The sequence below is a fragment of the Sturnira hondurensis genome, unplaced genomic scaffold (assembly GCF_014824575.4).
Source record: "Sturnira hondurensis isolate 20B ecotype Veracruz unplaced genomic scaffold, ASM1482457v3 Scaffold0003681, whole genome shotgun sequence".
Lineage (NCBI taxonomy): Eukaryota > Metazoa > Chordata > Mammalia > Chiroptera > Phyllostomidae > Sturnira > Sturnira hondurensis.
The window spans coordinates 5540411-5558790 of NW_028076312.1; the positions used below are offsets into that span (position 1 = coordinate 5540411).

Sequence of the window (18380 nt, forward strand, 5' to 3'; positions counted from 1 at the left end):
TATATTTCAGATAATATATCTGAATATATATATATTCAGATAATATATACTTTTCAGATAATATATATTATATACAATATACATATAATATATATATATAATATCCAGATAATATATCTGTATATAATATATACAGATAATATATAATATATAATATATACCTCTCCGACATGGCAGCGCCTGCCCCATGGGTGTCAGATGGGATCCAGGTTCTGTCCTCTTAGGGAGGGACACATGTCTGGTCTGTGAACCCCCTGAACTCCCCATGTGAGTGACTGGCTTCCTTCTGGGGAGGGGTCTGTCCTGTGGCCCGTCTTCCCTGGGGCGCAGGTGGACAGCTAAGAATCAGGGCCCTTGTCCTGTTCTCCTTCTGAGAAGTAGAGCCACCCAGCGAGCTAACAAAGCATGAGCCCTGAAGCATCTGGGATGCCTCGGGGATATTTGCATCTCTGCAGAAATCCCTGGGCTGTGGTCACCTGGGGTGGCACCTGTGGGAAGCAAGCCCAGCGCCACCGTGCCTGCGAGTGTCCAGGAAGCTCCCTGGAGTGGAGCCGTGCTGAGAGGTGCCCCCGACACCGCCTGCACCTGGAGAGGAGGGACCGGTGGCTTTCTTGCTTTTCCAAAAGGGCACCCAAGAGAGCCCGGGCCTAACCCGGAATTTTGGTGGGTCCCTGGGACAAAATTTTTAAAAAAGCAAAAATAAGCCCTGCTTTTTTGGTGTGCAGCTCCAATTCGAGACCTATTGATCTGAGAATTCGTGGCATCTCCCTGTGGCCGATTTGATAGGTCCTCACCTTCTTATTGACTTGAGGATGGGGCTCCCTGGAGGGCTGCCTGAGGCTGGAGGTGCCCAGGCTCTGGGAGGGCTGGCTGATGCATCTCCACTCTCCGCGGCAGGTCCCCCTGTCCCAGCTGGCCTACAGACCCTCTGCTCCTCCGCAGATCCTCTACAACCCTGCCCAGCAGATCCTGGCCTACTCGGGCTTCTGCCCGGCACCCGCGACCCTCCCCACCTGCTCGTCCTACCCTCTGCCTCTCCAGGTAGGTCCAGCGTCACCTGCCTGAAGCTGCTGTGCTCCTACTACGGGCAGCAGCCACGCAGGACAGTGCTGGTCAGACGGGGCTCGGACGGGGCTTGGGCTGAGGGAAGACCTAGGGCTTCGCTGTCCCGATGTGGGGAATGCAGAGGCGGAGCATGCGTGGATGGAAAGGGGGACAATCCAAAGGGTGACGTGGTGGGAAATCCACACACAGCGCCCTCACACAGACACTCCACAGCCCCTTTGACAGTTTGGACACCCTTGGCTCCGTGTGGCCCTCGTGACCCACTCATTGCTGTCTTTTGGGACTCTGACTTTTCTAATCCACAACCTGGTCCCACGAAGGTTCACTGCAGTTTCCTGGCCAGAGCGACTGGGGACATAACGAACACGACGTGCCTGAGTCCTGGCAACACAGCAAAGTCACTCAGGTGGAGCCACGTGAATTTGCTAACATCCAACCACACTGTTCCCACAAAAGTGGTGATTTCACAGATTCACCCTGCAACAATGCTGTTGGCCTTGGGGTTGTGGGAAGAGGAACGCCTGGTGGGGGCGCAACCTTATTTGTAGAGTGGTGTTTGCTTTTTCCTTCCATTGTGGTTTCGGCTTTTCCTTCTTTATGTTCCTCTATATTCTAGGAAGTATCTGGTTGAAATAGACCCTGGTAATCTGTCACCTTATGGACTCCAGAGCAGGGGCCCTATTGACGTTGGGGCCAGATAGCTCTGAGGGGTGGGGCTGCCCTGGGCGTGTTGAGCAGTGTCCTCAGCCTTTAGTACAACCCCTGTAGAGACAACCAAAAGCATATCCAGATGTTTCCCAGGTTCCTCAGGGGGGCAAAAATGAGAACCACAGCTCAGTTCGGCTTCCATTTTGGGGTGGGGCAACCAGATGGACTTAGCACACATCCTCTTGCCTATCTTTTTTTAAAAATATATTTCATTGATTATGCCATTACAGTTGTCCCATTCCCCCCCTTCACTCCCCTCCACCCTGCACACCCCTCCCCCACCATTCCCCTCCTTTCATTCATGTCCATGTGCCACAAGTTCTTTAGGTTCTGTATTTCCCATAATATTCCTGCCCTCACCCCTGTCTATTTTCTACCTACTGTCTATGCTTATTCTCTGTACCCTCTCCCTCCTTCTCCTCCTCCCACCCCCCTGTTGCTAACCCTCCATGTGATCTCCATTTCTATGGTTCTGCTCCTGATCTAGCTGTCCTCTTACTTTGCGTTTGTTTTAGGTGTGGTTGTCAATAACTTGAGTTTGCTGTCCTTTCACTGTTCATATTTTTATCTTCTTTTTCTTAGATAAGTCCCTCTAACATTTCATATAATAAGGGCTTGGTGATGATGAACTCCTTGAATTTGACCTTATCTGCAAGACCAACCACCACCAAGTTGTAGGAAGTCCACAGAGTTCAAACGCAGGAGAAATTGTGTTTCCGTGCTTGGGCGGGAGGGGCGCTGTGGGCAAACGGGCTGTGGGGCTCAGGCCCTGATCACCTGTTGTTGTGCAGTCACATGTGCATCTCCACCTGTGGTTGGAGGGGGCCAGCACCAGGTGAACCATCCCGGTAGGCAAGCCACAGCCGGGGCTCCCGGTCAGTCTGGAGCCTGGCTGCAGGGCGCTGCGTGGGCATCCTGCTCCTGCAGGTGTGACGTGTGCCCTCAAGAGATGTGCTCCTTGTAGGAGTGCAGGATGTGGGTGGATGGTCTTCCGTCTCTGCAACACGCTGCTGGGCAACGGATCTACTTCATTCCAGTGTCATATTCCGTCCTTTGGGGGACCTCTGGCTCTTCACAAGCAGCAGATGCCCCCTCTTTCCCCCTCCCCGGGGAGGCCTGGGCTCCCCTCCTGATGGCCTAACCAGCTATTATCACCAGCACAAGCAGGGGTATAATTGCATCTACATCAATAATCAAATTTGGAGGAGAGGACAAATCAATGAGGTTCCTGTGTTTCCTTAGGAGGAAAACAACAGAAATGATGCTTCTGCTTCTGCTGACGAGCAGAGAAGGAAGGGGAGTACTTAAATGTCCTCTTGGAGTTATTAGCAGCAAACTAGCAAAGTCACATAGTCACAGGAAGGGAGACAGCTCTCGGTGGGGACTGTTTTTGAGCAGTTGGCTAAAATAAAGGTTTTTGAAGAGAACCCGCCTCCTCTGCCCCTAGCAGTCGCCTGGTCAGGACAGTCAGGGGAGGGACTGGCGTCGATGAGTTTTGGTGAACAAGGAGACAAGCAGAGGTTTCGTTCACACCCTGTAATTATGGGAATTCTTGTCCACTCCCCTGGTGGGGGCTCCTATGTAGGCAGAGTCCGTCCCTTGGACGGCCCTGTCTGTCGAGGTAGTTTATAGCTTCTGGTGTTTTACTCCCTGGTTCGTGGTGGTTTATTCTGTGGTTCGTGATGGTTTACTCGGTGGCTCCTGGCAGTTTACTCTGTGATTTGGGGCAGTTTCCTTCATGGTTCCTTCTACTTTACTCCCTGGTTCTTGGTGGGTGATTCTGTGCTCTGGGGTGGTTTATGCTGCGGTTCGCTCAGGTGCTCATTTCTAATGAAGAACTGAGTGGACACTTGCATGGTAGAATCTGGAAGCTTCCAGTAGATCTGAGAGAATGTTCTCTTAGAGATTTGCATTGCCTCTGTGGTCAAAGGAAGTGTGAATTTGAGAGAAAGAACGAGAGCTGGGCAGGGCCCTGGGGCTGTCAGATCCGGAAAGCCCAAGCTGTTGACCTTGAGGAAAGTGACATTCTTGGCTTCAGGTACAGCTTGTAAGGGAATCCTTGTTTTAGAATCCCAAGGTGCTGGGGCTGCAGGGCCTCCTCAGTGGGCGAGGTTCCAGGAAGAGGCGAGGCAGACAGGCTCGTCTCCTGGGGACACGGGGGCCTGGCAGGTAGAGAGTGAAGGCTGCCCCGCACTGCCCCGCACTGCCCCGCACTGCCAGGGCATGGGGGCCCTCATACGGGTGCTCTGTGTGTCCACAGAAGGCATTGTTTGCTTTATTTATTTAAATATTTATTGTAAGTAGGTGTTTTCAACTCAGAAGAACAAAAATTTAAGAGGTTTGTCAGCAGGGGGAGAAAACCTGGAAAACACTTTTCTTCTCAGAATCCCTTTTACTTGAGTCTATGTCAGGGTTCTGGAGAGAAACAGAGCCAGCAGGGTGGATGCAGCACATGTGGAGACCCAGCCACAGACCCGGGTCAGACATGCGCAGAAAGGGGAAGACGGGGATGGAGCAAAGGGGCCCAAGACCTGCAGGGCAGGAGACCCCGGGAAGAATGGCTCTTGCAGTTTTGAGTCCAAGGTCAGTCTGCTGGGAAAACCCCCTTTCCCAGAAACCTCAGTCTGGTTCTCTTAAGGCCTTCAATACCGCTCGGATGAGGCTCACCGACATCACAGAGAGCCGTCCACTTTACTCAAAGCCTACAGATCTCGATGCTGATCACGTCTACAAAACACCTTCACAGCAACGTCCAGACTGGTGTCGGACCAAACATCTGGGCACCGAGGCTGGCAAGAGGACACAGAAAATCAACCGTCACATTGGGAGAAAAATGCTGAGCTCTTGGTGTTTCCCTTAAAGTACGAAGTGCTGGGTGAACCCGGAAGTCCCCAAATGAGCCGGGCAGCCTTCCTCTCTGACGTGTTTGCACTTCCGCGTGTCCTGATGTCAGCCTGGTACAAGACCACCCCCTGGGAAGTCAAGACTCACACAGAGCAGGCAGGAGGCCTGGGAAGTCTGAGGATTCCACAGCTGGGTGTTTCCACAGGCGCCTTCAGGAGCAGGGTTTGTGCAAAGAAGGCCCCAGCTGGGCAGCCTCGGGCCCTCCCTCTGGCCTCCCTGAGAGCACGCTTTGGTCACGGAGTGTGCCCACGAGAAGGGCCTTGGTTAGGCGGGTGACCCTGGGTCGGGGGAGCCTGAGCCCAGGTGGGCTCTTTGAGGGGTACTCCATGTGGACTGCATGGGTGGCCGCCCTCTCCACTGACTGAGGAGGCCTTTTCTGTTCAATTGCAGCCACCCAGCAGCTTCCCAGCCTCGCCGTCCACTGGCCTCTCTCTGTCCGAGGACACGCAGCCTCCGTCCCAGCCCAGCTCCAGCCTCAGGCTCCCACCCATCGCCCCACCTCTCTGTGCTCCGGCCCCTTCCCTCCCTGGGGAGAAGCCGCCCCCCTACGCACCATGACACCGATGGGGTAGATTAGAAGATAACTTCTTTTCTGATCTGTTAAAAAACAAAGCGGCCTCTGCAAAGCCTGCTTCTGTGGCCAACCTCCTAGAGACACCAGGAGAAGGTGCCTGAAGTATGTGCCCTCTGGCCCTTCCTGGGCACATCTAGGTGAGGAGAGGCCAGGACCAGCGGTGAGGACGGAGCCCCAGGTGGCCCAGACCCAGGCAGCATCTCTGCTTGGTCGCTGTGCCCACCACGTACACCAGATACCAAGCAGCTAAAACTTCTAGCTGTCATCACTTACGTAATACCAAGTTTTATTTCCCTACAAATTTTTATGTCTTCCTAATTAGTTAGTTATCATTATTATTTTGTAAAAGGGATATGACCTGGGGTATCCATTTGTCTTAAAGGAAATGTGTCGGAAGTTTACATATTTCTGTGGGCCCCCAACAAGGGCAGGGTCTCTGCTCCAGTGCTGTGTTCTCCTGGCATTTCCTCGCTTGCACGAAGAGGCACTCTGGTTCAAATACAGAGTGTTGTTTCCGAGGCCCACCTGTTCACTGTGGTCTGTGTGTGTTGTTGTTTACAAATCTGCCATCACACCCGGAGAGGGCTTGTTACCTGAGGCTGCGTTTCCTATTTAAAGCTTCTGGGCTTCCACCTGTCATCCATGGAGTGTGCTGGAGGCCACTGGTCTGCCCTACAGGGCACCCTGTATGTTTACCCCTCTGGAGTGGGAGGCTTCTGAGGCCCTTCAGCCAGAGTCTGGGGTGCAGCTCTGTCTATTACAGACCGAGGGCCCAGTGCGTGCCTACCTGCTGCCAGACAGGCCTGAGGCAGCAGGTGGGCACACCCTTGGAAATGATCAGAAATCCTGCTTGAGTGACAGGCCAGAGTCCCTAAATGACAGTCCTGGACCACTGCGGAAAAGAGATATGGGAGAGGGAGAGGGGAGAGGAGGAAGGTGAGGGAGGAAAAGGAGTGTTTTAAGAAGACGGTCTACTGCTCCCCCTGCTAGCTGGGAATGCCTCTCTGCCTAACAGACAGAGTATTCTTAGCCCATATAGAAATGTCTCACGTTTAATTTTCTGAGCATACAGAAAGCTCCCTCTAAAGAAGGTAAACACACACATTCAAATAAGGAAGCGACACACCTGGAATACAGCAAACACAGGGAATCTGGCCAACTGACCTTGGACAGGCTATTGATTAAAGACCAGGAAGCGAGAGGCCTGGCCGCTGGGCCAGGAGCCGTGCTCAGTTAACAGTTTTGTTACGTTCAGACTCACGCACCCTCGGCTGTTCCAGGAGAGCCTGAACGGATGGTGCCTCCACATGGCCCTGGCCTCTGCAGGACAGGGGCATCCTCGGCTTCCTGTCGGACAGGGGGTGCCCATCCTCTGGGTTTCTAAACGGGAGAGATGGCACTGGTTGTGAAGAGGAAAATTTTTTTTATTAGTTGAGACTGTGGAGAGTGGGAGGTGTGGCCTCACAGTCAGACCCATGCAGTGTCGGAGCTCGGAAGCAGGCCATCTGACCTGGGGTCCGACACTCCCAGCCAAATGTCAGTGATGATAATAAGGTGGCAGAGCCACCCCACCTCCCCTGTGGCTGATGTGTCTGGGGTCACACAGCAAGTACCTCAAAGAGCAACGCTCTTCTGCCTGGAGTTTAAGAATCAAACTGTTCAAATGAGCCAGGAGGTCTTTGCAATCCCAGACGATGAACCCATTTGGGGGGTTTCCTCTTCCACGAGCACTGGGCAGGGGAGAAAGGTCAGCTGCAGGAATCCTGAGCATGTAAAGAGCACCTGCTGGGCCTGCAGAGAGGGGAGGCCCACCCCGCTGTGGGCGGGGCTCGGGCCTCATCGGGGTCCATGCCGACCTGGGTGCTAACGGCAGAGAAGCTGAGTTGCAGAGCTGACATAGAGCCTGTGCCAGCTGGACCTGGGCCACAAACCCCGGAGGACAGCCGGGTGCCAGAGAACACAGGGACAGCCTTCATCCTCCACACATGACCTGGGGTCAGAGACGTGCGGCGGCGTCAGTGTTTCCCCAGACTGTTCGCACCAGCGTCGCCCAAACCCATTTCTCTCTGTCCTGCAAAATCTTTTAATCTAGCCTAGAGCCAAGACTGATAAAAAAATATTAAGCTCCAAGGCCAACAATTTTGCTCTTGCCCACAAAAATGTCTTTATCCCTTGCCCCAGCCACAAAGAATGTGAACAATTCAACTTCCAGTCTGGGGGTGGCTCCCAGGCCACCTCCCCCACCTTCTACACACTACAGCCCTACCTGTTTCCCAGTCCCCCAGCCACCTCCGGCCCCCATGCACTCACACTTGGTCCCCCAGCCCCCAGGGTTAGCTTCTCTACCCCTGGCCCACGGCACTGGGCACACCCAGCCTGCAGTGTGATCCAGGTGCCATTTCTCAGTGGAGGAGGGGACCATCTCTGCCAAAACCTTTGCCATGCTGCCACGGACCCTGACCTGGCTCTGCCTGAGCCTTGATACGCTGTCGGGCGTGGACCCTAAGCTCTGATGAGCACCACCCAGGGTGGGTCTTCTGCCGAATTTACCCTGCCTCATTCCTGTTCGCAGATGGCAGTGGGTGCTAGGGTGCCTGGGCTGGAGTCTGGTGGGGTGGGGGGTGTCAGGAAGGCTGCTGATGGGTACAGCGTTCCCTCGACAGGACTTCTGCAGAGCAGAAGTTTTAACTTTAATAAAGTCCAGCTCATCGGTTCTTTTTTTCGTGGCTCATGTCTGTGATGTATCTGAGAAGCCATTGCCACATCCAAGGTCATCTAGATTTTCTTCTATGTTATCTTCTAGGAGTTTTATGGGTTGTTTGTTTGTTTTTACATTTAGGTCTGTGACCCCTTTTGAGTTAATTTTTGTCAAGAGTATAAGATCTGTGTCTAGATTCACTTTTTTGGCTTGTGGATGGATGTTCAGTTGTTCTAACTCCATTTGTTGAAAAGACTGTTTTTGCTCCATTGTATTGCCTTTGCGCCTTTGTCAAAGGCCAGTTGACTGCATTTATGTGTGTCCATTTCTGGGCTTTCTATTCTGTTCCACGGATCTATTCGTGTCTTCTTTCAGCAGCGCCAAGCTGCACTGACTGCTGAAGCTTTATAGTAAGTCTTGAAGGCAGGTAGCGTCAGCCCTCCAACTTTGTGCTTCTGGAAGTTGTTGCTTATACCATGGTTTAATTTTAAAATCCTTCCCTTTACTGTTAGAGAATTTTGTGTTTCATTTAAGAAATATTTCTCTACCCTAGAGGATGAAAATATTCTTCTCTCATAGGGGTCAGTGCAGTTTTTCTACAAAGGGCCAGGCAGTATTTTCGGTTTTGAGGGCAGTAGGTGTGTAGCCACTACTTAACTCTGCCATCTTAGCACACGAGAAGCTGTAGATAACAGTAAGTTAATTGGCGTGACTGTATGCCAATAAAGTTTTATTAACAAAAACAAGAGAAGGTCACAATGGGCCCACAGGCTTTAGTTACACATTAACTTCTAAATGCTTTAGAGATTACTTTTAGACGACATATATACTCAACCTGGAGTTAACTTTCTGTGTTAGATAAGGTAGCAGTCAAATTTCCTTTTCTTTAGTGCAGTGGTTTTCAACAGGGGTGATTCTGTACTCAGGAGACATCTGACGGTGTCTGAAGACATTTTTGACCGTCATGAGCGTATGTGTTGAGCAGGGTATGAGCTGTTGCTACCTGTGTGCAGCTGACAAGGATGCTACTGAATGACCCAAATGCAAGGAATAGCCCTCCACACAAAAAGGCGCTCTCAGTCAATAGTATCCTATAAACGAACACAAAGAACAAAACCAAACAAAGTTGTTACTATTCTTCTCTTTTATAACTATTTATTTACTATTTTAAAAGACTTTATTTATTTATCTTTAGAGGGGAAGGGAAGGAGAGAAGGAGAGAAATATCAATGTATGGTTGCCTCTCGTGAGTCCCCTGCTGGGAACTGGCCTGCAACCCAGGCACGTGCCCTGACTGGGAATCGAACCGCGATCATGTGGTTTGCAGGCTCGTGCCCAATCCACTGAGCTACACCAGCCAGGGCCTATCCTTCTCTTTAAAAAAGCCCTGAAAGGGGTTTTTAACCCTTTTTTAACCCCACAGGCAATAAATGTGCCAATAGCATAACCCATTTCTCGCTCTGTCTGCACAGAGCAAATCAAGTCATCTATTCTCCTCCTCCATAGTTCACACTCAGAGTCTTCCCAGTTCTCCCACATACCTCACACTCAGGTTCCTCCCAGTTCTCCCACATACCCCACACCCAGGTTCCTCCCAGCTCCACCCCCGTACCCCACACTCAGGTCCCTCCCAGCTCCACCCCCGTACCCCACACTCAGGTCGCTCCCAGCTCCACCCACATACCCCACACTCAGGTCCCTCCCAGCTCCACCCCCGTACCCCACACTCAGGTCCCTCCCAGCTCCACCCCCATACCCCACACTCAGGTTCCTCCCAGCTCCACCCCCATACCCCACACTCAGAAAACACGGAGCTCTCTATCACAGCCTTCTCTGCAGCCTGACCCTGCCCAGACTGGACAGTGGCAAGGACGCCAACCTGGCTGGCACAGCTGGGGGATGTATTGCAGCATTTGGCTCTGTACTTGCCATAAGCTTTTTCTTGACCATAGTTAGAATAACCTCTGGCACCCAATGGAAGTCTAAGGAAACCAAACCAGGAAGCAGATGTGCGCCTAGCTCTCCCTGGACAGAAGGTGAACCCGAGGCGTCAGAAAGCCTCCAAGATGCTGGTCCCTGTTGCGTGTGTGTCTCTGAGGGGCTTCCAGAGTGTCCGTTCCCGGAGCTGAGTGCATGTCCTTGCACGGCTCTTGGCCGTCCTGGCCTTCTTGGGGAATTAGGGCTGATGGGAGGAGACTCCTAGCCAGCCAGGGCAGCATTCCTCACGAACATTCCAGAGCCGCCTCCATAGTGAACGAAAAACAGAGCACACCGTGGGGAGTGTTGCAGTGACCATGTTGATAAACAGATCGGCGCGGCCCCGGACTCCCACAGCTGTATGGGGCCCAGTGGTGGGCAGCAGGGGTGGAGCTGTGCTCCTCAGAGCTGTGCGCAGCCGGCTCTGGGGGCCCACTGGGATTGGGGGCAGACCTCCTGCTTATTGAGCAGGGGACATTCCTGCCTGGGTCTTCCTGGTCAACACCAGAGTCCCCAGGAGCTGGGCCCCCACGGACAGCCTGAGGCCACGTCCTACAGCTCCAAGCCCTGGCCCAACCAGCTCGGCCCAACTGGGCTGCCTGCCCGTCCCAGAGCCAGCATAAGGGGCCCGGGTTTGGGATCCACTTACAATGGAGCCGGCACATACATTCCCCTCGGTCACAGACCGAGAGTGGGGAGACCCACAGAGCCGTGAGAAGGGGCTGGGTGAGGGCCACCTTTCACACAGGACTTTGGCTGGTGATGGACACTAGACGAGGACACCGTTGGTGGCAGCAGCTCAGGGGGTGCCTGACACGCTCTACGCGGCACCAAAGCTTTTCCTGCATCTCTTATTTTCATGCAACATTGTGGGAAATTACCTGAAGAACCTCTTAGACTAGTTTTCGGAAGCCAGGAGCCAACAAAACTTCCACCCAGATGTTGCTTGAAGTTTGGGGGGAACAACAGCAGAAAGGACGCAGCCTGCATGGCCCGAGAGAGCAGCACTGTGCGTCTGTGGTGGGTGGGGTGCCTGGGCATGCACACGTGGTTGCGGGATGGGCAGGGGAGCGGGAAAATGGGTTCAAGTCAGCAGGTGCCCCAGCGACATACTCTGTACCTTCCATGCCTCCGTCTGGTCACGTCTGAGGTGACTGTGGCCCAGGAGGGCCCTCTTGATGGGTGTTCATGATTGCCGTTTCTTCCCAGCGTCATGGGGACCCCTGCACCTTTGAGGGTGTGCCGACCATCTGGTGAAGAGGGAGGGTTGCATTCTCCCAAAGCAGCTTATGTGGGGTCATTCCACCTTGCCGATCCGGCCTGGCAGGGGCCTCTGACAGTGTCTTTGGGGCCATTCCCCTCTTTTCAGAAGCCTAGGGGACTTCCTCCTCCTTCAGTGGAGCCGCACCCACGTTGCTTCCACGCGCTCATTATTTAGCTGTGGGTAGATTCTTCAGGCTTCCCTCCCCCTTTCCGAACCTGTTTATCTGGACTCGGAGTCCAGTTGTGACTTACAAACGCGTTCAGCAGCCAGGAGGACGCAAAGACAAAGAAACCTCAACAGCTCTTTTCTGTGCTCGGTGAGTGTGGCTTTTAGGGATTGACCCCATAACGGTGACGTGATGAAGCTATGGGACAGTTTGCTGCCCCATCTGAGGAAGAAAATCTGAAAGCAAATGACCCAAACCTGCCAGACTGCCTCAGATCATACACGCTGGGGGTTGGTATTTAAAAATTAAAAAAAAAAAATCTCTGCCTTAGAAGAATCGTTCAGGTGTCAAGTACAGTCCCCACCCGAGGCCACAGACTTCTCTGGGACCCTCTGCTTGAATGCCAGCTGCAATGGCCCTGGGGTGTGAGGCACAGGCCCCTCCTTGACAATCACGTCCAGCAGAGACATGTCCCACACCCACTGTGACCACGACCTCGGGTCTTGGTCTCCCCGTCAGGACCATGGGCCTCTGAGACCTCTGCTGTGTCTGGTGGCTTCCGGCCTGGATGCGTTTTCACGTGGCCAGTGTTGCCATTGCCCCCCCCACCCCCGGGGCCAGAGTGCAAGGGTAGCCTACGCCACCCCTCACTTGTAGACCAGGAGCTGAGGCCCATTGGAAGCCTCAGCGGGACCAGTCTCCTGAGTCTGGTGCACCTGACACCAGACCAGGTGTCGTTTCAGCTCTGCTAACAGCCTCTTGGAGGAAATGCGGGGATGGGGGACAAGGGAGACAAGCAGTGCCGGCCCTGCGCCTTCATGTGCCTGCCTCTCCCCAGCAAAGTGGGTTCTTCTTTCTCAGAGGGCCAGCTCCAAGGGGGCTGGTGGCGCAGGCTGGCACCGGGGAGATGCCGAGGAGCGGGCAGAAGTGGCGTCCGGGCACAGGCCTCCCTCTGCCTCGGCCTTGGCCCCATGGCATGAGTCGTCCCTTCTCTCTTTTCAGTCTGAGTGACGGAGCACCACAGAGGCAAACACCAGAGACTACCAACACAGAATTAAAAAGGTTTCTGTAAATATTTTATTTTCCCCTATCTTTAGGTCAGAAAGAAGCATCTGGTAATAAAAATAACAGAGAATTATGTTCCTGGGTCCCTTCTGGCGTGCGCAGACCTCCTGCCTCCACCCTCGGGCTGGTTCTCGGAGCCCAGCCTCACGCAGGGTGCCTTGGGGCTCGGGTGTTTCTGGGTCATTGACATTAGTCCTCTCAACTATTTACACATATATTACAAGGTAAAGAAAGGTCTCAAAAGAACTCAGCTTGCAAGGATTCAGTGTTTCAGAAGCTGCTCACGCTGGGCGGGCTGGGGTGCCTGATATCGTCCCTTCCTGCTCGTTTTGGAGAGGAAATGTGAAGAGTGCTGTGTGGCCTCTTGTGTTGCAGCAGTGGTCAGTCTAGGGGCTGGCCTGCTTGACCGGGGGACAGGAGTGTGACGTGATATCGCTGTGTTTGTAGGCGGCTTCGTCCAGGTCCAGTACCTTCTGGTTGACCTCCAGCATCATGCAGCCACGGTAGAAAGCCGTGACTGGCACCGAGGTCACCGGCACATCTGGGACGGGGGGGAAAGAGCAAATACCATCTTAGGTGTCCCCACCCTGGTGTCCCCTGCCGCAGTGCTCACTGGCACCATGGGACCCTCTCAGTCCCCGGACTTTCTCCTCCAGGGCACTATTTCCATTGCTTCCAGAACACAGCCATCCCGGCCGGGCTACGCGCCCAAAGGCAAGCACTAAACATCTGCCGGGCAGGCTTCGGCGAGAATCCCCCCCAAGGAAGTACACAGATAGTCACGCCAGTTAAATAAATATTATCTTCTTCTCGGCCCAGCTGAATCATCCCCGCTGCCCGCTCCCTGGCCCTCTCACCCTCTTCAAAGCTTTGTTTATTGAGACTAAACGGGGTTTGTGTCTGGTAGCCAAGGCAGAAAATCCTGCTATCTGAAGCGAGTGAAAACCCGAACTGCACCAGGGGTGCAGACGAGACTGGCTTACGTAACAACACCTGGCCCTCGCCTGCCTTTTCACCACATTGCCCTGATCCCTCGGCTGGTGACAGGCAACACAGGCAAGGACGCCCTCCCTCTGATGAGAAACATGTCCTGCCCATTGTAGGAAGCAGCTACACGCTGGCCCTCCCCAGACTCAGGGGGAGCTGGTGGTTACTCTGTTCACTGCTGTGGCAGCTGGGCACCAGGGCTCAGGGAAGAAGGCAGGCCCAGGGCCCTGGGGCGCCTGATTCCAGCCTGGCCCCAGCAGCTGGGCCGCCCTGTGGGTCTGGGTCGAAGCCACTGTCTGGCGCATGCTCTGCTGGGTGCTCCTGGAGGATGTGGAGGGGTGGGGGCAGGTTCAGGCCATTGCTTGCTCCCAGGGAGCATGTTCTCAACCTCAACTGCTAAGCTGCTAAGCTGGTGCTGACAAATATGAAGGCAGCACAGTGCCAGATGACAAACCCACCTGTGCTTTCCCTGCTGTAAAACAAGAGCCCATCCCAGTATAGAGAGTCCCAGGTTTGATTTGGGGTAAGCGAGTCGGGGATGGTCAGGACAGCTAGTGCCCCCATCTCTAGGCATGCAGCCCGCAGTGAACCCTACCTGGCAGTCCCCCAACGAAGGTGAGCACAGAGCCCTGCAGGTGCCTCTCGAGGACGGCCAGCCTCTCCTGCAGCTCCGCAGGGCCCACTTCACTCTGGCCTTTTGTGCCGTCGACCACCAGGGTGGCTCCACCCTTCTTCATGGAGATGGTCACCACGTGCTCTTGGCTGTCACAGACCTTGATCTCCATCAAGGCCACGGTGACATTCTCCACAGCCAAGATGACCAGCTGCGGGGGAGAAGCACACCTGAGTACGCAGCAGTGAGGGCAGTGCAGCCCCACAACTTACCCCTTTGTGTGTCATGTCCTGGGCTAGAGGCCTACTGGTCTCTCAAGTGCCCCAAGCCCTCTTTGGGGGCAGGGGTCTCTTGCAGGCCAGGGGCATCACAGGAAGCCACCAACACAGGGCAGCAAGTACAGGCAGCAACCATAAACAACCCTGCAGGCAGCTGAGCCGTGCAGCCTGGGCGCTCATGCTGGGCAGCGCACGCACGCCTCCTGCACCAGGGGCCAGAAACACACACTGACAACAGAGCAGAGACAGCGTGACGAGCAGAGGCCATAATCGCACGCCAACAACCCAGACGCCCGCAGTGCTGCCCTCTCCTCTCCCTCACTCTCGGCACCTGGGTGGTCACCCCAGCTGCTTATCCCAAATGCCGGGGGCTAGTGTGAAAGGGACCCATGCCTTGCGGGTGGTGAGTGAGTCTGGCTATAAACCGAACCGGTTTGTGCCCAGTCCTGGTCAGGAGAAGAGCTGGAGTACCGCTCTGGGTCAGCCACGGTTTTGCACTTTGGACAAGGGTGAGAGGAGAAAACCTATTTCCAGTGCCTCTCAGTTAGTTGTTCTCTAAGAAAACTGCCAGCCCAAAGACCAGAGACAGTTGGCTCAGAGTCAGGAGACAGTGGGGGCTGCGTTAAGTGGACAGGGCAGGCTTCATCTGGGTGTCCAGCCGCACTCACGGCTCTGCCTCTGTCATCCAGGGAACGATGTTCTCAGGGGGTCCGGGCTGTACAACTCACTTTTCAAGAGAAAATGGAAACCTGAATTTGGGAGTGAAATCATCTGACTTAAAGGTGAATGACTAATTCAAATGTTTTCAAACCACTGAGCTGGCCAACTGTGTAGGCAGGAAAGTCACCCCCCGCACCACTGGCTCAAAGGCCCCTGGCCTCCCCAGCCTACAACAGAGAAGATGTACAATTGTGTCAGGTGATCTGTGTCCACCATGTCCCCAAACCCAGCTTGGTTGGTTAGACTCTGCTAAGAGATGTGTGGGGAGAGGACAGAACTTCCCGAGGTGGGCACTGAATGACCTGACCCCAAGAAGGGCTGCTGGGGCCCTACGGGTGCACAGCCCCAAGGGCAGATTGCTGGGTGCCGGGGCAGCCCCTCCACCCTAGGGCAGGATAGCACGTGGTACCTGTTTTTTGAGCTTCTTGGTAGAGTGGTAGTCGACCAGGGCCACAGAGAGAGCCACGGTGTGGTTATCGCCCACCAGCGCGAACAGCACCCCCGTGTCGGTGGCGGGGCGGATCCGAGCCACAACCTCTATTTCCCAGGTAGTGTCGGTCCCAACGTCCAGGGATGTCCGTGCTGCAAAGAAGGCGGCGCATAAAGAGGCCATACAAACCAGGGAGAGATGGGAGTGAGCGGAACACACCGGCCACAGCTTCCGGCCCTGCCCCGGGCGGCGGAAATGCTGGCCTGGCTGCAGATGCAGGTGGGAAGCCAAACCACCACTCCATGGGGAGCTTTTAAGAAGCCTTCGCCGTCTGAGCCCACAGCACCTCCATGGGAAGTGACAGGAGAGCCTGCGCCCTAGTTCAGGCTCCACCCACAGTCAAAAGGCACTGGGGCCACCGAGGACGGCTGCTCCTTCCTGGCCACGCCAGCGCCCAGCTCCCAAGTGCCCCTGTGAGTGACCAGCGGACCAGACACTCAGATCCGCTGAGACCACAGTGCAGGCATGCCACATGGGCTGTGGGTGTCCCCCTCCACTGCACCGAGTCTCGCCTGCGGCTTCCAGGCAGTTCTACAGGGTTGGAAGTACTTTGAATCAAGAGTTTAAAAGCAATGCAGATAGAAGCTGCCACTACCATCGTCCCAACAGACTATATACAATTTTATATTCTGAGTTGCGATTTTTTTACTGCTCTAATGTCTCAGTGGACTTTTTTATTTATATGTATACTATGAGTATAGTATGATATGAGTGATATGACATATCATATATAATGTATCTAAGTGAAACATGTATATAATACCTACCTATATCTTACACAAACAGCCCCCCAAACCACTTTTGGGTGGAAAGGGCTGCATCCCGGTTCTTGGAGGACAAAGACCGCCTGTGTTTCCTCCTCCTGTCTGAATCGCCTGCTGATGAAGACGCCAGAAGAAAGCCTCTTCCCTCTTGGTTTTTAAGTGTTTCTGTTTCAGCAGAACTTCAGCGTTCAGATGAAGGAGCGGCGTTTGGGCCGAACGACTCTGAGGCCATGCCCGCACGTGCTCCAGCTCAGGACGGGGTTAGCGCCAAGGGTGGATCATGACGCTGGCTTCCGTCTCTTCCCCACTGGGCTGTGAGCTCCTCTAGTGATCTGTGGCCCCTTCCTCAGTGGAGTCTCCACAGTCAGTGCTCAGTGATTGTTCACTGAACTGAATGCAGAGAATTAGAAAAATAACCACACACACATTCTCCTCTGTCGCCAAGTGTTCCCTTTACTTGTGAAGGAAGAGAGAAGAGCGCTTGTTCTCTGGCACGTAGGTTTCCCCTTGATGGGGTCAGTGCCTCGCTGCATGTTGGAGCATTGTGAAGGCACAGTGCCTAGGTTCTCCCAGGGCGTTTTCTCGGGCACAGGACGGGCTCTGCCACGCACCCCATCCCACCCCGGGCTTCACGGACTTCGAGGCCTAGTGCGTCCAACCGATTTCGAACTACCACAGAGCGGAAGAGTACAGGACCTGCAATTTCCTAATGAGTCTTTTCTGTGCTATAGTGCACAGAAATGGCATAGTTCAAGATTTATTAAGAACACACAGAGTTCTAAACACCAGTTAGACTTTGCTGTCGTAAAACGTACAAACCAAAAGCACACAGCAAAAATGGTAAGCAGACTGTGCTGTGTATAGTCATGGGAGTGTCTGCAGTCACCGCAGATCCTGCCTGTGATGTCTTTGTTACACCATGAAAAACATTTATAACATTGAGTGAAAAAAGAGTGAAATGTTTTACATTACATGGTTTGATATGAAACATCATAATGATGTCCTAGCTTTGTATGCATAAAGGCACAGACTAAAGAATAATTCATGTGTTGTATTAGGAAGTATGATTAGGAGTGAATGGTTCTTTCCCCCCAAATACCTGTAACGACTTGGTACTTATCTGACAATTACAGCGAAGGTATGAAGGGGAATGGTGATAGGATGTCTTGAGAGGATGGCCTGCCTCACTAAGGAGGGAGGAGCAGGCCTCATTGCCTCCAGCTGGATGGACCCTCCTTGAACTTGGAGGTCCCACTGGGTGCTGGAGGTGACATGTGCAGGTGAGATCTGAGGAGAGAGCATGCCGCCTGCCTAGGCTGATGAGCAGGGGCAAGACTGAGTGTGGGTGTTTAACCATGAAAGGAGTTTAGGAACAGGGAGGGGCTGGGGACACCCCAGTGGGACATTTGCAGGGTGGGAATGAGGAAAGAGGCCCGGCAAAACCAACTGGCCTCAGGAGAGGTGGCCATGGCAGCATCGCTGGGATCCTGGGCAGCCGGGGCCACAGAAAAAGGAGCCGGGCTGCGGGTCAGGAGCCAGAGGGGCTCAGCATGAACCCGGCAGAGCTACCGGACAGAGAAGGCTCTGGACGTGCGTTCCATGGGTATGGTCTAGGGGCCTGTGAACCTGCCAAAAGAGCTTGCACAATTCTGTGCACACGCTTCCCTGGGCCAGGACATGTGTCTCTCCTCACCTGCCCAGGTTCAAAGCCGCTCAGGTCTATGAACCCAGGCAGAGTATCGAGTGAGAGCTCCAGCTAGGGTGTGCTCCAGAAGCAAAGGTTAACATAAGGAGAAGATTAGGGGGAGTCGTGTGAGTCCAGAATCAAACAACCAAATGTCTTAGCCATCTACCACTCATCCAGCCTTTCATACCGATGTCCTCAGAACAGTGTCTCCAGTGGGTGGGCCAAAAAGTTCGTTTCGTTTTTTCTGTACGGCAGCTCTCCTAGCACTTAGTTGTCTTTCACTTCATTTGGAACAATTTTGTTAGCGTGAACTGTGACAGCTGTCATATCAGCGTGCATTTTTTTAAAAAATCAAAATTTTGTGCAGCCATTTTCATATTGAAGATGGAAGAAGATAAGCAACATCTTTGGCATGTTATG

General features: G+C 53.7%; 2 protein-coding genes across 4 annotated transcripts in view; one reads left to right on the forward strand and one right to left on the reverse strand.

Annotated features, from left to right (window-relative positions):
* The window catches only part of TMEM255B (transmembrane protein 255B), a 44093-nt gene extending 37899 nt beyond the window's left edge, over positions 1 to 6194 (forward strand). The window contains exons 7-8 of one of the 2 annotated variants that reach the window (XM_037042094.1): positions 898 to 1041; positions 5068 to 6194. In XM_037042094.1, the coding sequence (XP_036897989.1) occupies positions 898 to 1041; positions 5068 to 5235 (312 nt within the window). In that variant the 3' untranslated portion in view covers positions 5236 to 6194. The remainder of the gene's footprint in view (positions 1 to 897; positions 1042 to 5067) is intronic. The other variant, XM_037042093.1, reaches the window with a different exon arrangement.
* A 6216-nt stretch (positions 6195 to 12410) lies between these two features.
* GAS6 (growth arrest specific 6) overlaps positions 12411 to 18380 on the reverse strand; it is a 44870-nt gene continuing 38900 nt past the window's right edge. For both annotated transcript variants that reach the window (XM_037042096.1, XM_037042095.1), the window contains 3 exons: positions 15429 to 15601; positions 14004 to 14232; positions 12411 to 12962 (listed from right to left, as the gene is read on the reverse strand). In XM_037042096.1, the coding sequence (XP_036897991.1) occupies positions 12808 to 12962; positions 14004 to 14232; positions 15429 to 15601 (557 nt within the window). In that variant the 3' untranslated portion in view covers positions 12411 to 12807. The remainder of the gene's footprint in view (positions 12963 to 14003; positions 14233 to 15428; positions 15602 to 18380) is intronic.